The sequence below is a fragment of the Callionymus lyra genome, chromosome 11 (assembly GCF_982586985.1).
Source record: "Callionymus lyra chromosome 11, fCalLyr1.hap1.1, whole genome shotgun sequence".
NCBI lineage: Eukaryota > Metazoa > Chordata > Actinopteri > Syngnathiformes > Callionymidae > Callionymus > Callionymus lyra.
In genome coordinates this window covers 11,974,492-11,992,160 of record NC_141828.1, presented here as the reverse complement: position 1 = coordinate 11,992,160, position 17,669 = coordinate 11,974,492, and the positions used below count along the sequence as shown (strand labels likewise).

The window sequence follows — 17,669 nt, the reverse complement described above, 5'->3', positions numbered from 1 at the left end:
GATTTCATCATTTCATATCACAACAGCGTTAATGACTCATAACAAGCCGTGTTTACCATGAGCTTCAATCACTGGATTCTCACACAAGGCCTCCACGACAAAAACAATTAATTCTGAGCGCAGAATAATTGATAAACAGCTTGAATTGTGAGTCTATCGAGCGCTCAATGACTCATGAGTCGACACATTTAATGCGATTGTGTGTTTTCTCCTGACGGGAGCTCATTATTGGGACAGCTCAAAGATTATTACAAGTACATATTATTAGGCCTATTGTGATCACCTTATTTGACTTTGAAAATATTAGCGTCGAAACTCAACACTTTCTATCTTTATATTCTATTTTATTAAGTGGTGTTCCACAGGAGTCTATACTTGGAATTGTCGCTTACAAGAGAGTAAGATAAATAAACATTTCTGGTGTTGAGCATCTTCAACTGACATGTGACCTAAAAAAGTAAAATCTTTTGACAGTTTGGCTCATTACGTGGAACAAGAGTCTGTTTTGAAACCTGTGTAGGATTATTTTTATCTTATCTTCTCCTCTGGTTTTGTTTTCCTCCGAGTCAAGTGATGCTGACATGAGCAGACTCCTTCACGTCAGTCCTTTCTGCCTCGTCTGCTTTTTTTTTTATTACAGTTTCTCTTGTTTGTCAAACAGACGATAGTAACGCAAGTTCAAAGACGTGCACGACTGTTTAAAAATGGAAATTATCTCATTTGTATAATAGGTTGAAATGTAAATGATGTAACGATGTAAATTATAAACAATGCTGAAGGTCAAAAACAAGACAGAAAAATGCAATTGTTAACTTTCTCGTTGAATTAATTAGACATCAATACATGGAAACATCTAAAGTAGGCATGAAATTAAGCACGCCATGAGTATGATGGTAATTGAAAGAAGCTGGTGAAGGACACGTCCCTTGACTGTGACCTCATGAAGTTTACTTTACAAGTCATTTTCTTGACTGTGACCTCTTAGAAGTAATCTTCTTGGTAAACATCTCATCTTTTGATTCGGGCCTCTTCTAAGTTAAAGTGCAACTAATATGAAAAGCAAACTTTCCTGACTCACTCTCATGTTTCAAATGTTGAAGTCTTCCTCTCCAAGATGCAGTAAGTTCCTCATCATGACCATGTTTTGAACGAGAGGTTACAAGAAAGTAGTCCATTATGATGTAATAATGACTTCACTCCTCCAGCCAGCTGTAAACATGCCCACTGTGTTTATACAATGAGCCCCTTGGAGGTGGACACTTCCAGGATTTATGACTAATGTAAATATTTCAATGAAAAGAGTTTTGTACAAACAGACACATACTGATGAGTACAATAGAGTCCAACATTTATTTAAGACACACTTAAATCAACACTTTAGTGGCCCTTTAAATGTACTAGTCGTCCTTTGACTTTGACCTCCTCCAAGAACATTACATTTCTTCTCTCGTCTGTGATCTCTTCTCAGCCATCTTCTGACTGTGACCTAGATGGCTTCACTTATCTTCTCTCGACTGTTATCTCTTCACAGCAACTTCTCACGGCTGCCCTTGACTTTGCCCTGTCCCAACTCAATGTCCCAGATGTTCTCCAGACCGTGACGTCTTCTTAGAAAGGTGCTCTAGAAATAACCATTTATTACTTACTAACTAACTAGCCTTCTCTTAATTGCCGAGTTAGCTTCACTTGTATTCTTTGGTCTATACCTTTTACAATAGTCTTTACATAGCTAAAATCTTCTATGGTAAAGTCTTCCTCTCGTCTGTGGCTTCTTATACGTTAATGTTAGACTTGAATCTCTGCTAAATTTACTTTAACCGCCTTCTCAGGGAGGTGATTTATTTTTGTTTTGCCAAACTATTCCCAACTTGAGTCCCATGACTCTTACCTTTTCGTGAACATTTATTCAGATGTCCCTCTGTTACTAAATACCAGATGGCTAAGCCAGCTCGTTCTTGTGGGCGGCAGCTCAATTTTTCTTATTTTTGTACAGGTGCCTAATTATTCTATTTTTTAAATACTTTCTTTGGGCTCAAAATTGCCTGATATTGGTTTGATTTCCCAATGGCGATTGCCGCGCAACTTTTGAGTTTTTGTGTCAACTTCAAGATCTCGTAGGGAAGGCCTCGGACCAGCTTAAGACTCGAAAATGTACTCTGACAATTTTCAGACGACGGTCTGTAACTTTCCAACATTTGATTGTCCTCAGTCAAATCGTTCGGCCACAGTAAAGTTTAGCGAAAATTGTGACCTATCGGCTTCAGAGGTTACTTTTATCGGCGTCCTCCCACCTAATTTGGGGTCGAGGGAAATGACTAACGTTGACACTGTCCCTCTGACGCCCCAAGAGAACTAGAAGTTTAGAAGCCAATAGTCTTTCTTTACTATAAAACATCAGAGGTTCAAACCAGTTCATAAAGAAGTACGATACCATATGGTTTATTTTTCATTTCATTTGCTCTCATGAAGGTTATTCAAGGGAAATGTTATGTAAACAAGAGCATCTACACCAACATAGTCCATCATCTCTGCACACCTTTGTGGACGTGTGACCTTCCCTTCCTAACCGACGATATGTATTTCTCCGCAGCAGGCAAATATTGTTTTGTTTTAAAAGACCATGATGTGACAGAAGACCTCGTCCCTTGGTACTCATCACACACACACACACATGCAGCCAGAGTGATGACAATTTCTCACATAAATATGAATCCAAAGTTGTTTTCAACTCACTTCAATGTGATAAACTGGGAGGTAAAGTTTCAGTGAAATAGAGAGGAGATGCTAGTAAAGGTAGAATCTAGTGTGACAGAGAAGCTCAGGGGGTTCACTGGCAAAGAGAAGTGCTGAAAGCTCCTATAAGGGGGCAGAGGGGACTTTTTGTGATATATATATAAGGGCCCGGGAGAGAGCTGGTACTGGGAGGGCGGCTCTTTCATCTTCCCAACTCCTCGTCTGTCTCGGTACTGATAAGGGTTTGGTGCTGGAAGTGACAGTAACGGTGCACATCGGGAAAAAAAAAGGTACCTGCCAAGGAGAACCTCCTCGCACAGTGACAGGAAGAGTAATAATAACAGAATTATGCCACAGGAGGGAAGACTGTGGAGCAGAGAAGTGATGAACGTGGGTCACTGCTTCCTCCAGTCAAGGTCTCTATCATGTAAGAACACATTGTTTCACCATGTGGTGCAATTCATCAACGGCAACAGCTGCTTCGTATCTCCATGAATCTTCTTGATCATTCCCACCTGACCTCAAATCAAAGTGAAACCCATACACTTAAAGTCAAATAAGTATGACACACAGAGTCAGGAAAGATGAGGAAGATTAACTGTAAAGTCTGTTTAAAAGACTAATATGATCACTTTCTGTCCTCGTATTTCAACAGGTGTATTTTTTCAAAGGTTCATTCCATAGTGTTATTTTTATTCGTTCCACCTACTCCAGAATCCAGAAACCCTGCAGAGAAAAATAATTTTCTGACTATGGGGTTTATTTTTGGTTCCCAACAAGAGTTTTCTTAAGAAAGGTGTTTAGCTAGTTTTTCCCAAAATAAATACATATATTTTAACTAAAAATAATTTAAAAACTCATTCTAAGAATATAAACGTGTACATTTTGCATTTTCCTTTTATTATTACGTGGTTTTTTTTGCCAGTTCACAACAAAAATAAATATTGTTTCATGCATGATTTAAAGTGAGACTCAATGAGACTCACAAAACCTTCTGACTAAAATGAATTAAATTCCAAACTTATTTTAGAACTCACCAATTGGCCTGAATCAATTTTCAACCGCGCTCTCGCTCCCTCTCAGTGAACTCATTGCTGCAGCTTTGTGTATTTAGCAGATTCTGACACCTTGAGGATCGTCATAGTTTTCTACTTTCAGAACTGATTTGTTGAAATAACCCTATTTGACACTATTACTAACTTAGAATAAGGTAAAGATGGATTGAAAACTTTCTAAAAGTGTCATAAATAAGGTATGGAATATTTCGACCCCCATGTACTTGTTGTACTACCCCTGCCAAGGAGGTGATTGTCTGGATTTCTTCCATCCACATGATGCATGTTTTTTTTTAAATGTAAAGGAAATATTGATAGAGGGACAAGAAACAGGAACATACAAACTCCACACAAAGGTCACACATACAGTATTTATGCTATATTTACACGAAACAATCTGGATCCAGAAATCCTTTGAAGGCATCAACACCATGTATATAGAGCTGAAGTGCAAGTTCCTTCCTTTTTAATTCCACTCTCGCACTGAGAGAGATGTTTTAATTGTACTAGTGAGCGCTTATTTTCTGTTTACTGTTTGACATTCTGTAAAGGTCCTTCAAAATAAAAGCAAATAACACATCTGTAACCCACTGTTGTGTGTCACACCACCAGTTAAAGTTTTAAATGATCTCATAACTACAGGATCACCTGGTACTTTAATTTTCTAGATCGGTTTGACCTTTAGAGTTGCAGCGATTATAAATGTGCACGCTTTAAAAATTAATTTTCAAAATTTTGGTTTTGGCTCTTTGAAAGACAGCTTGAGCGTCCATTTAAACTCCTGAACAAGACAATAACGCATGTAATTCAGATGTTTTTCTCTCTACGCTGACCCCTGTAGACCCGTCTGAGACTCCAAAAAACACTCCTAAACAGATCCCTACGATGAGCGTTTTCGCACAGATCGAAGGACGTGACATGATGTTCTAATGAGCCATCAGTCTCACCGGAGCGTCACGAGAGACGAGGCGCCCGTCAGCAGGAAGGGGTCACGCCAAATGAGCTCATCGAAAAGATCGCAGGAAATGAAATGTCAGAGCGGCTCAGATTGGAAAATACATATATCGCGCTGTCAGGGAATCCCGGCTCTTCTTGTCAGCTGCCACGACTCCGTTTTGCTGATAGAGCGGTAAGACTTTCAGGAGATGTAAACACGAAATATCTCCAGCGACTTTCCTCACTTTACAACAACCTGATTTCCCCAAAACTTGCAAGTGTGACATCATAAACAAGACACTCCGAGCCCCAGACGTGAGTTCAACAATCTCCTGGGGCACTCGTCTTCAAGCAGCCGAGTGAGAGTTTGACGCCGTCTGAAGGTTAGAAAAACACAAACTGAGAGAGATGATAGATTCAGGACTGAAGGGTTGCCAACAACCTTGTACCGTTGGCAGAAATCATCGAAATCTTTTATCTCAGCTTAGCTCGAGAGTTGGAATCTTTCTTTTAATTGATTTTTATTTCTCTTGACCTTACTCATTCACATTCATTGATACATAGCACAGGCTGTTTTTTCCTGACTTTCTTTGGTCATTTATGGATTTTTAGTTTCACCCTGAGCCACTCCTATAAATCATGGCTGAAGATAACTCTCTAAGAAAATCACTAATCTTGGCTTGAAGTAAAAAATGAGTTCCTAAATATAGTCAGTCCTGTTTGTTTGTCCCGAGTTTTATACTCCAGGAGCTACTTCCCACGGAATTTTGATACTTTTTCGATGAAAATTTAGGTTCTGTTAAATTACATACATGTTGTGCTTTTTGATTATAATGCCATCGGTTCATTGTGTATTGACAATAATCTGGCAAAACGATACATATCACGATACAGGGGCAACAATAGTATATTGCAATATATCGAGATACTGTAAGAACAAGCTTATATTTTTACTATTGTCAAGTACTTCTAGTAGTCTCTGGTGTTGCAGAATTCACATGAATCTTGACAAAGTCACAACTGCTTTCTTTGGTTTTGAAACCAAAATATGCCCCCAAAATATGCTTTAAAGGCTGCTAGAATAGACTGTATCCTCTTGTCCTCAGTCATTGCTGAGATTTTACAGGATTTCATTGTTACTTTACCTGCGGAGGAAGTGATGACTGCTGCCATATAGCGGCCGGTAAGTTTAATTGAGAAAACAAAAATGAAACAAACTCTGTAAATATTTGAATGTTAATTGTAAGTAAAAATACATTTATCTTATTTTATTTTGTTGTACTAATTATTTTATTTTACACAAACTTGAATTATAAACCATAAAATAACCAAATAAAAAAATTAATTGGAAAACATTGGGAAAGAAGATTGGAGAAAAAAAAATATACATCGCTCATATATCAATATATTAAAGGGAAAAAGTTTGCAATATATCGTCAAATAGATATTTTCTAACATCCTGTTCAGTGTTCTTGAAAGAGGGTTTTTTTTTTGGAGCATCGTTTTTATTTCCTTCAGTATCTTCTTACAGAGGTCAGTTCTGGTTGGAAAATCTTGGAGGAAATTGTTGCAACCTTTTGATCCTTCTCGTCGTCCTTTGACTTTGACGCCACAGACTTGTTGCTCATATTTTTGAAACTGTGCTTAACTCCCTTTTCTTTGACTCTCCTGACAAATGGAAATGGAAGCATTTTGCTTTAGGTTGACCCGGAAACTATTTTGTGTATACTGTACCAGGAGATTAAAATCAAGTTTTAACTCCCATGAATCCAGAAAATGTAATTATATTTGGACATCTTTGTGACATTTGCTGTCAATACGGGGGAGACGGCAGCCTATTATCTTTTCGTGGTCCTACCATCTGGACCCACAAATATTTTGAAGGAGTCAACACTTTTCAGCGTTGAAGTGTGAGTTTCCCGTTTTACTTGGCAGTAGCTACTAGTGATGGTCTGATGAAGCTTCATGAAGCAGTGTCATTATTTTCAGAGTCCACTAGATGGCGGTCTCTGCACTATTTTCCTTTGTTTTGATCAACTGTTTACATCATTTTTAAACTGATGGCGCCACCTACTGACCTCTAAACAACATGACACTGCTTCATGAAGCTTCAGACCATCACTACCTGCTGGTCTTCTGAGCTCATGTTTGTCAACGATATTCCAAATGCTAAAAAAGCTACATTTTCTGATCCGCTCTGTGAAAACGAGCATCTCGCAGAGAGTCTTTCTGAGAGATGATCTATTAATAGTATTGAACACTTGAGCTCCTGGGGCCATAGAAGCTACTTTAACCTCTTGAGCCACACATTGGAGAAACCTCATGTTGATCTTTGGCAGAGAGAAACTTTTTCACCTTTTCGTGGGCGCAACCTACATCCTCCCACACACGACACATTCTCTGCTGATAATCATTGTTAAACTCAACATACAGGAGTTGATTTTTACAAAATTTGACTGTTAAGATGGATCAGGAAATGTCTTCAATTTATGGGTCGAAAATTACTGGTTGTCAAAATCCCAACATTACTGGCGAAAATGTGGTGAAATGTACGTTGACCATTCCTGTATTTTCTAGTAAGTACATTAAGAAATTGTTAAAATACTCGGGTACAATTTGTACTTTCAAAAATATGCACCTTTTTTTCTGAATTCTTATACCATTTTGAAAGGAGACGCATATCTTGTAAAAAACGTGGTTTGTAAGAAAACCATTACCTAGAACTGGTACAAAGCGGAAACACCAACACTTAGAGAATGGACAAATTTTATTTCTGGAATCTAGAAAATGGAATTTTACAGACAAAATAAAAACGGAGTAAGAGAAACGCTGGAAGACGTTCCATGGGAAATGGACAAGGATTTAAATTTTTACTAGTGATGGTCTGAAAATAATGACACTGTTACATGAAGCTTCATCAGAGTCCACTAGATGGCGGTCTTTGCACTATTTTCCTTTGTTTTGAACAACTGTTCTAACAGATTATCACATTATTCATTAACTGATGGCGCCACCTACTGACCTCTAAACAACATGACACTGTTTCATGAAGCATCATCAGACCATCACTAGTTCATATGGCAAACGAAAGACTAAAAGACTACTTGAACGCTGTCTGACTGTGTTAAATATATTTTTTGTTGGAAACATCAATCCAACCCATTCTATGTTTTGTAGTGATGGTCTGATGAAGCTTCATGAAGCAGTGTCATCATTCTCAGAGTCCACTAGATGGCGGTCTCTGCACCATTTTACTTTGTTTTGAACAAGATGGCGCCACCTACTGACCTTTAAACAACATGACACTGCTTCATGAAGATTCCTTTTGTGTATTTATGTTTCTGTGTGTTTTGCTGTTTGATTAAGAAAACAAAAAAAAGTTCAGTTAAAAAATTACATTTGATTAAATGTCTAATTTAATATAATTATCGAATATTTATTTTAAAGCAGACATTCTTCTGGAACCGTAGAGCTTGTGAAAACTCTATTTTTGTTGTTGTTGATGCACATTCCTCGTATTAATGAAGACATTGTATTTGGCCCTGGTCTCAATCTTGACCTCTAGAAAAAGGAAGTCCGACCCACGGGTCGGGGTTAATACCTGTGATAACGGTTCCATCACACACTGACGACACTCATTTGACCTTCCATCGACAGCCCGGTTCGACCCGGAGTCTGGACTCTCACAGTCAGGCTGACTGTGAGAGAGAAATAAATCACCAGCATCGAACGAAGAGCAGTTTAAATAGAACAAAAGACACGACAAACCTCTCAATGTCGCCTTTTAAAAAAAACCTGCTGTAATTAATGGCTCTTAAATAGAACGTGCAGAAATAGATCCTATTGAAGAAAGAGGGTTTTGATGAACAAATAAGCCGAATGTGGCGGAAGCTGAAACAGTCTCGACGGACGAGAATTGAACCCAATTATCCAGACTTCACCTTTGACAGGCAGAGCGACCCCTGACCCCTGGCGTTCACCTTTGGTGAGCAGCTGTGTGTTTAATAAAGATAGGGGAAACAGTTGTGACAATACAAAGTATATGAGGTTTGATAAAACATACTGTTGGTGGAAGAATCTGATTCAGACAGACTTTTTTGTTCATTAAACCTCGTAATTGGATTCGGTACAAAGATCTGAAATGTCTGGGCTGGAAGAAAATGTAACTGCAAAAGACAAAAGGTTTTAATGATTAAATTAGTTTGACTTTACTTCTACTTACATCAGGGATTTCCAGTTTTTTTTTTTCAAGGAGCACCAAATTTGATGGAGTGCAAATACCTGGGGGCCAAATGTGAAAAGTGACATCATACCAGGAGTTATCTGATTCAGAGCTTCAAAATAAAAGCTCCTATATGTTCAACAGGAAGGAGATTCCACTGCTCCTTCCTGTCTACTGCTGTATACAGTATAATAAAAACTGTTGATTGTTTATTAAAGTTTTTACTTCTGTACTTCTGTAATGTGTAGCACTATAACTATATTTTGACAAATTGTAATTGTTGATTGTAATTATTTATCTTGGATTAGTACTGTTATTATTTATTATATTGTTATTTTAAGTATTTATTTTATTGAGTATTATTTTGACTGTTTAAGCACTTTGTGACCCTGGTCTGGAAAAGGGCTCTATAAATTATATTATATATATTAAAGTTAAATCTCATACTATTTCTGTTTCTACTGTGACAACTGAACTTTGCCACTTTGTGACAAATAAAGGATTTTATTATCTTATCTTTAACCAGTTTAACAGAAAAATTGAGAATTTACTCCCAGAAAAACCTTTCTCAGTATTCATTAGCATCGACACTCAGCAGCTTCACTTTGTAGTTTTTTATTAGACTGATGGAATCTTCATCAAATTATTGTGTCATTGGAAAACTTTTATTTTACAATTTTAAAAATTGCGAATTTTACTTTCTCTGGTTGAAAAATACAGTTAATAACACAGATTTCATTGAGACTGGATGTCATTCTTTCCCCTTTAATCTTAGGCTTTTGTCAACCCTTATGTTATCTCAGGGTCAAGGTGACCCGAAGGTCCAAAAACAAGGTCAAGGTCACCTTGACCCACTGATAACAAAGGGTTAAAAAAACAACTCACTTCATTTTACAATTGACAGCGCCACCTTCTGAAGTCTAAAAAATATGGTGGTTTGGTGAGCTTGTTGTTTTTAATTTATTTTTTAACAGAAAGGTCAACTATTCCAAAATGCCGACCCATTGCAGCGGAAAATTATTGGCGGGAAATGTCTCAAGCATGTTCTAAATAATATTGACTATTCTGGATATAGTTGACATACTATCTGTTTTAAAACTCCTGGAACACCCTTCCTCTTAAATTGAGGAATTTATTTGTCATTGGTTTAAATTAACTGGTAAAGAAAATCAGAGTTTCTATTCCTTTGTTTGGGGGCTTAAGGGGATTTTTGTGTTTGTGCTTTGAGATTCATTTGGTCGTTAGTCTTTTGTTATCAACCCTTAGTCTCATGGAAGTTATCTATCTCTATATTAGAGCCTGTCAAAACATGATCCGCGAAATCTGGGAACACATGCACAATGGCATTTCTCGGTTCACCATGTATTTATGGTAATTATGATCCATGATTCCAAGACGTCCTGATGTTTAGAGTAAATGTTTTCAGAGACTTGATGATTTGCTTTCCTCCTCATGTTTCATAAAAATCGATGCTATGAGACAAGAAGAGCCGGTATATTCTCGGCTATGAAAATAATTTTGGGTTTTTGAATTCCAAGCACGTGCTTTACCGACTTCCCAGGGCCTGAACTGACACGAATATAATGTACTTTGATTTTTTTGTCGAAATCAATTTGCCATAAAAACTTGGCAAACTCAAACGTTAAAGTCTTCATCTACCAAGATGCAGTAAGTCCCTCATCATGACCACGTTTTGAACTTATTACTTTAAAGTTCTCCGCCGTCTGAATTCTCAGCGGACGAGAGGTTACGAGATCAGAGTCCATTATGATGTAATAATGGCTTCACTCCTCCTCCAGGCAGCTGTAATCACACCCTGCTTTGTTTATACAATGTGTCTTGAAGGTAGAGACTTCCGGGACGTGGTGACAAACTTTTATACTTGACCGATCACATCAAAGTGGGCGTGGTTTAGGTAAACAAGATTGAATCTCCAGATAGACTAAGTGTTTTCAGTGGGCGGGGTTAAGCACATTTTCTGATGTATGCTTAATCAATTAAAAGAGAGACATACTGATAAGTACAATAGAAGATCAAGACGCTTAAATCAACACATTAGTTGCCCTTTGAATCTGGATCACAGTGCCCCCTAGTGTCCTGGAGGTGTATAAGTCAAACCTCCATGGAGAGAACTTGTACTACTCACAGATTGATTTAACAGTTTAACAATCATGGTTGATGTCAAAAGGAATTGAATTGTTTGCCATACAGTTCCAGCCCACTCAGACTTATTATGCTGTGTAGGTTGCAAAGCTTTACAGTCCCAGTGATTACAATCATTTGCTGCCAAACACTGCAAACTACAAAAAGGTTAACATATTCATGACCCTTTCACATCAAATCTCTATGAGGAAACAATGATAATGAGAACAAATATCCGCTGGATTGTATCCATTATCAATGATACACAAGGTTTAACTCAGAATCCTTCAGTGTTCAGAATACATCGACATCTCAGACTAAGATTTCTCATTTCTGCACTTTACCTTTCGGCTATCCACGTACGGATTTGGCAGTGAGATGAACTGTGGTAGGAAAGGCTGGTCCACCGAGACCCGGGTGCAAGGCTTAAGGGAACGTTCTGCTTGGGAAAAAAAACCTTTGCTTCTGTCATCAATGTGTTTGGTCTTAACTGCTGAAGGCACGCTCAAGGTAGCAATTTCCAGTTCACGATATTCACCGGCAGCCGTAATCCCCCGGGGTCTCGCACTCGTATAGCGGGAGTAGGATGTGTGGACAGGCTTGTTGTGGATAAAACATCACAGATTTAGATGTACGGCTCAACTGACTCATCATTTCAGAAAGGTATAATATCCGGCGACGGTGCTTTAAAGCACCCTCGTGAAGAAAGAGCCCGGGCGAAAATATAAAAAGCAGAAAGCGGATGATGACATTTCCATGACAACAATTATATACGGGTGGCCTCGGTTTGACTCCTTGTCGGTAGAATTATTTAAAAAATCGGCTGTGAGTGAGTGTTTTGATTACGTTTTTTTACGATTATGCACATTTTATATTTACAACATTCTCGTGGCTTTTGACTGCATAATGAAAGGAAAGAAAAATGGGAGAAAAGACGAGATTTTGTTTATTACTTCAGAAAACACGAGACATAAACATGACACAACCAAAGTGAGGTGAATTAAAACTATGAATCATTTGCTTGGTCAACAATAGTTTTTATTATTGCATTTGTCCAATTAACAGATTAAATGTCCAGGTTTTTAGCTTGTGAACTAAAATAAAGTTGATTTAAACATGGTTTTAAGTGAGACTCATATTGAAAAAATGTGAAATAACACTTTGCTACAAATATTCTAAATTAATAATATCCCTTTCTGGCTCATATTGTAACTCAATAATGCATTTTGTGCTTTCAAACACTGTTTACATTCGTTTTTAAATCACTTATACTCTTCAGGAGTTGTTCTGAGAATCCTGTTTAGTAGTGATGAAGCTTCATGAAACAGTGTCATGTTGTTTAGAGGTCAGTAGGTGGCGCCAATCAGTTTAAAAATGATGTCACGTTTCTCTAGAACAGTTGTTAAAAACAAAGGAAAATACTGCAGACACCGCCATCTGGTGGACTCTGGAAATAATGACACTGTTTCATGAAGCTTCATGAGTCCATAAATACCGTTTAGCACTTTAGTTGATGAATGTAAAGTCGATAAATGTGTAATCATTGTGAAATAGGTTAGTATTAATGCTCTGCCTCAGATGGTTGCTGTATTGAGACAAGGACATACAAGTTTTAGGTTGCATAAAAAACGTATTAACACTTTTGTTTAGTTGACTTATTGTCATTTATAAGCTGCATTTAATTAAAAAATATATAGCGATGCACACAATTAATTATTTTTATTCTAAATATTCTAAATGCCCCCATTAATAAAGTTTTTAAAAAGAGAGTGAGAGGTAATTTCACAAATTAAGATGTATTTAAATGACGATGACAGCAGACAACCTGATTAAAATAAATAGAATTAGGCATAGAAAAGTTTGTGTCTACTTCCCCCGTCTGATACATGTGTATTTAAACAACTACTCATCCTCTTTGTCTTTCTTTGAAGAAAAAAAAAATCAACTTTATTTTAAGAAATCCTTCAAATCAGACTTTATTAATAGCAGCTGAAGACTATAAAGTAATTGCACTGCTGTCTTCTGGGATGTGCCCGGAGCAGAGCCAGAAATAGAAACGATATAATTTGACTTGAATAGATAAATAAATTGGAGTTTGGTTTGAGGACAGCAGGGAGGAATAAGACTCGACTGCCAGAGTCCACTCTTGTCGTGCGACCCGAGTGAGCCTTGGTGATCAAGGGTTTAGGGACCGCGAGGCAGATTACAGCAGATACTTGGTGATTGTGATGATGATGATGATGATGATGATGATGATGATGATGATGATGACGACGATATTCTCTGAAATGTGTGCACCCTCGGAATTGGATACACACATAAATCAGCCCCAGACATGAATAATGTACTCGCAAATGAGGCCAAATAACTCGTGAATATGCAGCGCGATGCTGTTTTCAGTCAGGAGTGTGTTGAAGTTCAAGACACAGAAAACGCACACAAACATTGCGTGTGCTGCCACAGAGTAGAACATGGAAATTGACCAAATGTACCAGCACTCATTAGCAAACTTTAAAAATAACGTGGTTGACTGAACAGAAATATTGTGTGTCTGGCCCAAATCTGGCCAACCACGGAAAGGCAACACAAAATAAACCAATCAGAAGCAACATACGGCAGATCCGGGCGTATATACTGTATATATATATATATTTTTTTATTACACATCACTAAACACAGTGATATCAACCCGTCGTAACTAAACAACATTTTAACACAACGGCGTATCTGTATTTTGGGTTTCTATAACCTTGAGCCACACTTTAATCGAGAATCATTCAAATTGTTCTTTAAATTTTGCAGTTATTTCCCCAAACGCCATTTTAAAAGTAGGAAATACACTTCCTGTTTTCAAATTAAGAGCATTGAATCAGATTTTTTCGCCTCGTTATCCTTTATTATTACTCTGTACTGTTTAAGTGCACCTTTGTTATTCATTTATTTTTATTTTTGTTCATTATCTTTGCCCCATTTGTTGATTGTTTAAAAAAATAGATTTTCGATTTTCACCCAATACAGTTTGAGATAATAATACATTAAATAATAAATTAAATATATTGACGTTTGAATGTGGAAAATCCAGAGATAACACTTTGGTTTTACATTTTATATGTTGGGATTTTGTAGCTTTTCCGTGACATTTAAGAAAAATTTAATGAGCTCGATGTGTTATCCAGAGTGCAAAGGTGGTCGGTGCTCATTTGAAGCCATATTTCTGACTTGTTTCACTGTAATTGTTCCGTTTTTATGCATCCGGTTTAGATATACAAGTTTAATGATTTATTCACGTGAGATTTAAAAAGAAGGATGATCAGTCTTTTACTTATAAACTTCAATAGTATGTATTTTTTAACTAATATATATATATACACATGTATATATATAAACAACATGTTATCTATATTACATTATTTATTCCAGACTTGTTTTAAGAAATTTAACATTTTTTATTCACAACAACCATTTCCTCTCCCTTTCTATTTTATTCCAGCGTCTCACAAGGAAAATGAGTTTGCAGAATGTTTTGTGGAAAGTACCTCAGGCTTTATTTAAATCCTATCACGCAGTAAATCAGTGCACGGTGATGACAAAAACGGCGCTCCGAGAGGCTCCGGGCAAGAAGACGGGATTAACATTTTAAAGCTAATAAAAAGAAAATCAAAATCCCAACAGTATTTCAGCAGCAATTAAGTTTTCAATTTTGTTTGTAGTAGTTGAAGCAGAAAATGTGTTTGCTTGCGAAACAAAATGTGTTCATGTAAATTTATATCAACACTTTTAACGATTACACCTCGAGGACAGTAGGTGGCGCTGTGATGCGATAAATAAGACGCATCTTAAAAGATAAAGAAACATTTTCTTCTAGATTTTACAAGTGATGGGTTGATGAGGCTTCACGATACAGATAGACGGAAAGACTTTGAAAATGATACCAGGTTTAATAACTTAGAGCCCAAGAATATAAAGTAGAGAGTGGCCAGTGAAGACACTGTATCGTGATACACAGCTGTTTCATGAAGCCTCACTAGATTTTACTAATTCAATGAAATATTGATTGTCAGAGAAAATGTTGATAACAAAACAAAAAAGAACAGATTTATAAATTGAATTACTGTCCCCAATTACTAGTGATGATCTGATGAAGCTTCATGGACCAGTGTCATTATTGTCAGAGTCCACTAGATGGCGGTCTCTGCACTATTCTCCTTTACTTTGAACAAGTGGCGGTGGAAAAAGCAACCCTGATAGTTGCTATAATAGTTGTCAAAAATTCGTCGACAATCACATGCTCTTTGGAAGATTTATGGATGTGATATATTCATTTTACTTGAGTTAGTTTTTTGTTTACATTATTGTTTGTTATTGTAATTTTTTGCAGTGTATTTGTGATAATTTGGTAGAAAGTAAATCTGATGTTTTGGTGCAAAGGACAGGTTGTTAATAGCTTTTAGCTAATTAGGTTTATTCTGTATGAAGTAGGTTATGATGCATATTATGATGTTCATTAAAAGTATAATTAAAATGGGTTTTCATACATATCTAAACATGGAGGATAATAAACATTATAATTCATTAGCTTTTAAAATGATGATGTCTACATGTAATAATAAGTTTAGACAACTTTCGACAATTCTTTTATCGGCATAAGCAGGGAAATGTATTTGAAAAGAGCCTCACCTAGAATATTTTTCACCAGACGCCACTGCTGTAATCTCTGAAGATTTTTCGGTTACTGAGGAATATTTATAGACGATTTTAACAAATGTACATTTTGGAATACGTGGGATGATGGCAAAACTATAGTTAACGTCAAAGGACAATGGCTTATGAGTGCTTGAGAAACATGGGGAACCTTTTCGACCACTTAAAGTTGATCATAAATTTAAAACATTTCTTTCTAAAAACTAATGCAGCTGAATGAGGTAAACAGGTTTTTACAGAGTCTGTATGGACACAGACACACAACGTACAGCATTGCTTCGCCTCGTATCCACCGGCACAGACCCACAACAGTAACTCTATTTCCCGAACTCAACACGCACATGAACGCACCATCAGAAAGAGTATCATATGTGTAGTTATGGTAAATATGTAGAATCAGTTTGAGGGTTTTTCTTCTAACGCAATTGAACATGTATTCTCAATTCCCCGAGAGACACTTAGTCAGATTTGTTCAGGCTTTTCCTTGATTTTCTGGAACTCCTGTTGGTCTCAGTATTATCTTGATCTTTAAAGTATATACTTTTTTGAGTATTGTTTTGATTGTTTAAGCGCTTTGTGACCCTGGTCTCGAAAAGCGCTATATAAATAAATATTACTTACTTACTTACTTACCTCTTAGAGATCAAAGTTGAGTCAATTAGCAATATACTCATTAATATAAAAAAAAAAAAAATAGAATGATCAGCAAAAATTATATTTCTTCGCACTAAATTTATGGCCGGTAATAGTTCTGGATAAAGACTTTTAACAGAATACAATATTACATTACTCTACTTACTCTTCTATAATTCTTGCCTCACGTGTTAATTATGTACGAATATAAATAAATTATAAACAAATTATTTAACCAATGTTTATTTGAACGGTAAACACTGTAGTCAGTGTACAGTTTTGATCGGTTTGCTGGGCGGCAAAGCATCATGGTATTATATCAAGTCCCTAGGTTTCACTTTAACACCCAATATCTCATAATTAAGATTTCTTACAAATACAAGACGACCCAAATTGTCTGGCTAAACATTTTTCTTTTTTTAATTATTATTATTACAGAACTGGTTCGGTTCTATCACACACACTATCTCATTGGTTCCGGGTGGTTTAGACCTCACTTGTAATTGGACCTGCTGCTCCAACCTGTTACCGCTGCTCTCCAGCAAAGGCTCGGTTAATGACTCAGGTCCGTTGAAACCCACGTGAATACACAGAAAAAGAAACACGTCGTGACACAAGATCCGAGTTGTGTTTGGTTTTTTTTTCTTTTACTCACACAAAAACTCCGAACAGCAGAACTCGGATCCCGATCTCCAGCGCCAGGTCCTTGACGTTTTTCCTGCGGTCCGGTGGAGACGCGTTCATGGTTCTCTTGATATTCCAGTGAAGGGAAAAAAAATGGATTTAAAAAGAAAAGTCAGTTCAGTTCTTCACAGGTGGTCCCCCTTTTTTTTTTATCTCGGTGTCGGTAAATCCACTTCCACGCGCTCGGAGATGCTCTCGAGTGTCACGCGCGGGCGGCTGGGGTCTCCACCATGACTCTGGGGGTCTCCAGGAACTGTGTTCTCCTCCCTCTCTGGATCCTCCAGGATCCACTGCGGCTTCACTTCACTGGACCTGAGGTGGGACTTGAGGTGGATCAGTGGAAGGAGTGAGGAGGGATGATGGTGCTGAGGAGGAGTGAGAGGAAAGTTGTTGCCTTCACGCTCCAGCTTCTCTCTCTCTCTCTCCTCCCTCTCTCTCTCTCTCCCTCCCTCCCTCCCTAGAATATAATACAGATGTAAAATAGGTTTTCACTTCTTAATGACAATCTTAAAGTTTACTTTTAACCAGGGACGTGCGTCCAGGTGAGGCAGCGCCTCAGTTGA

The 17,669-nt window shown here is 37.3% G+C and overlaps 1 protein-coding gene across 1 annotated transcript in view; it reads right to left on the bottom strand.

Annotated features, from left to right (window-relative positions):
* plpp4 (phospholipid phosphatase 4) overlaps nucleotides 1-17,451 on the bottom strand; it is a 70,014-nt gene extending 52,563 nt beyond the window's left edge. The window contains exon 1 of the mRNA XM_087803327.1: nucleotides 17,078-17,451. Coding sequence (XP_087659453.1) covers nucleotides 17,078-17,166 — 89 coding nt within the window. The 5' untranslated portion in view covers nucleotides 17,167-17,451. The remainder of the gene's footprint in view (nucleotides 1-17,077) is intronic.
* Nucleotides 17,452-17,669: the final 218 nt, after the last annotated feature.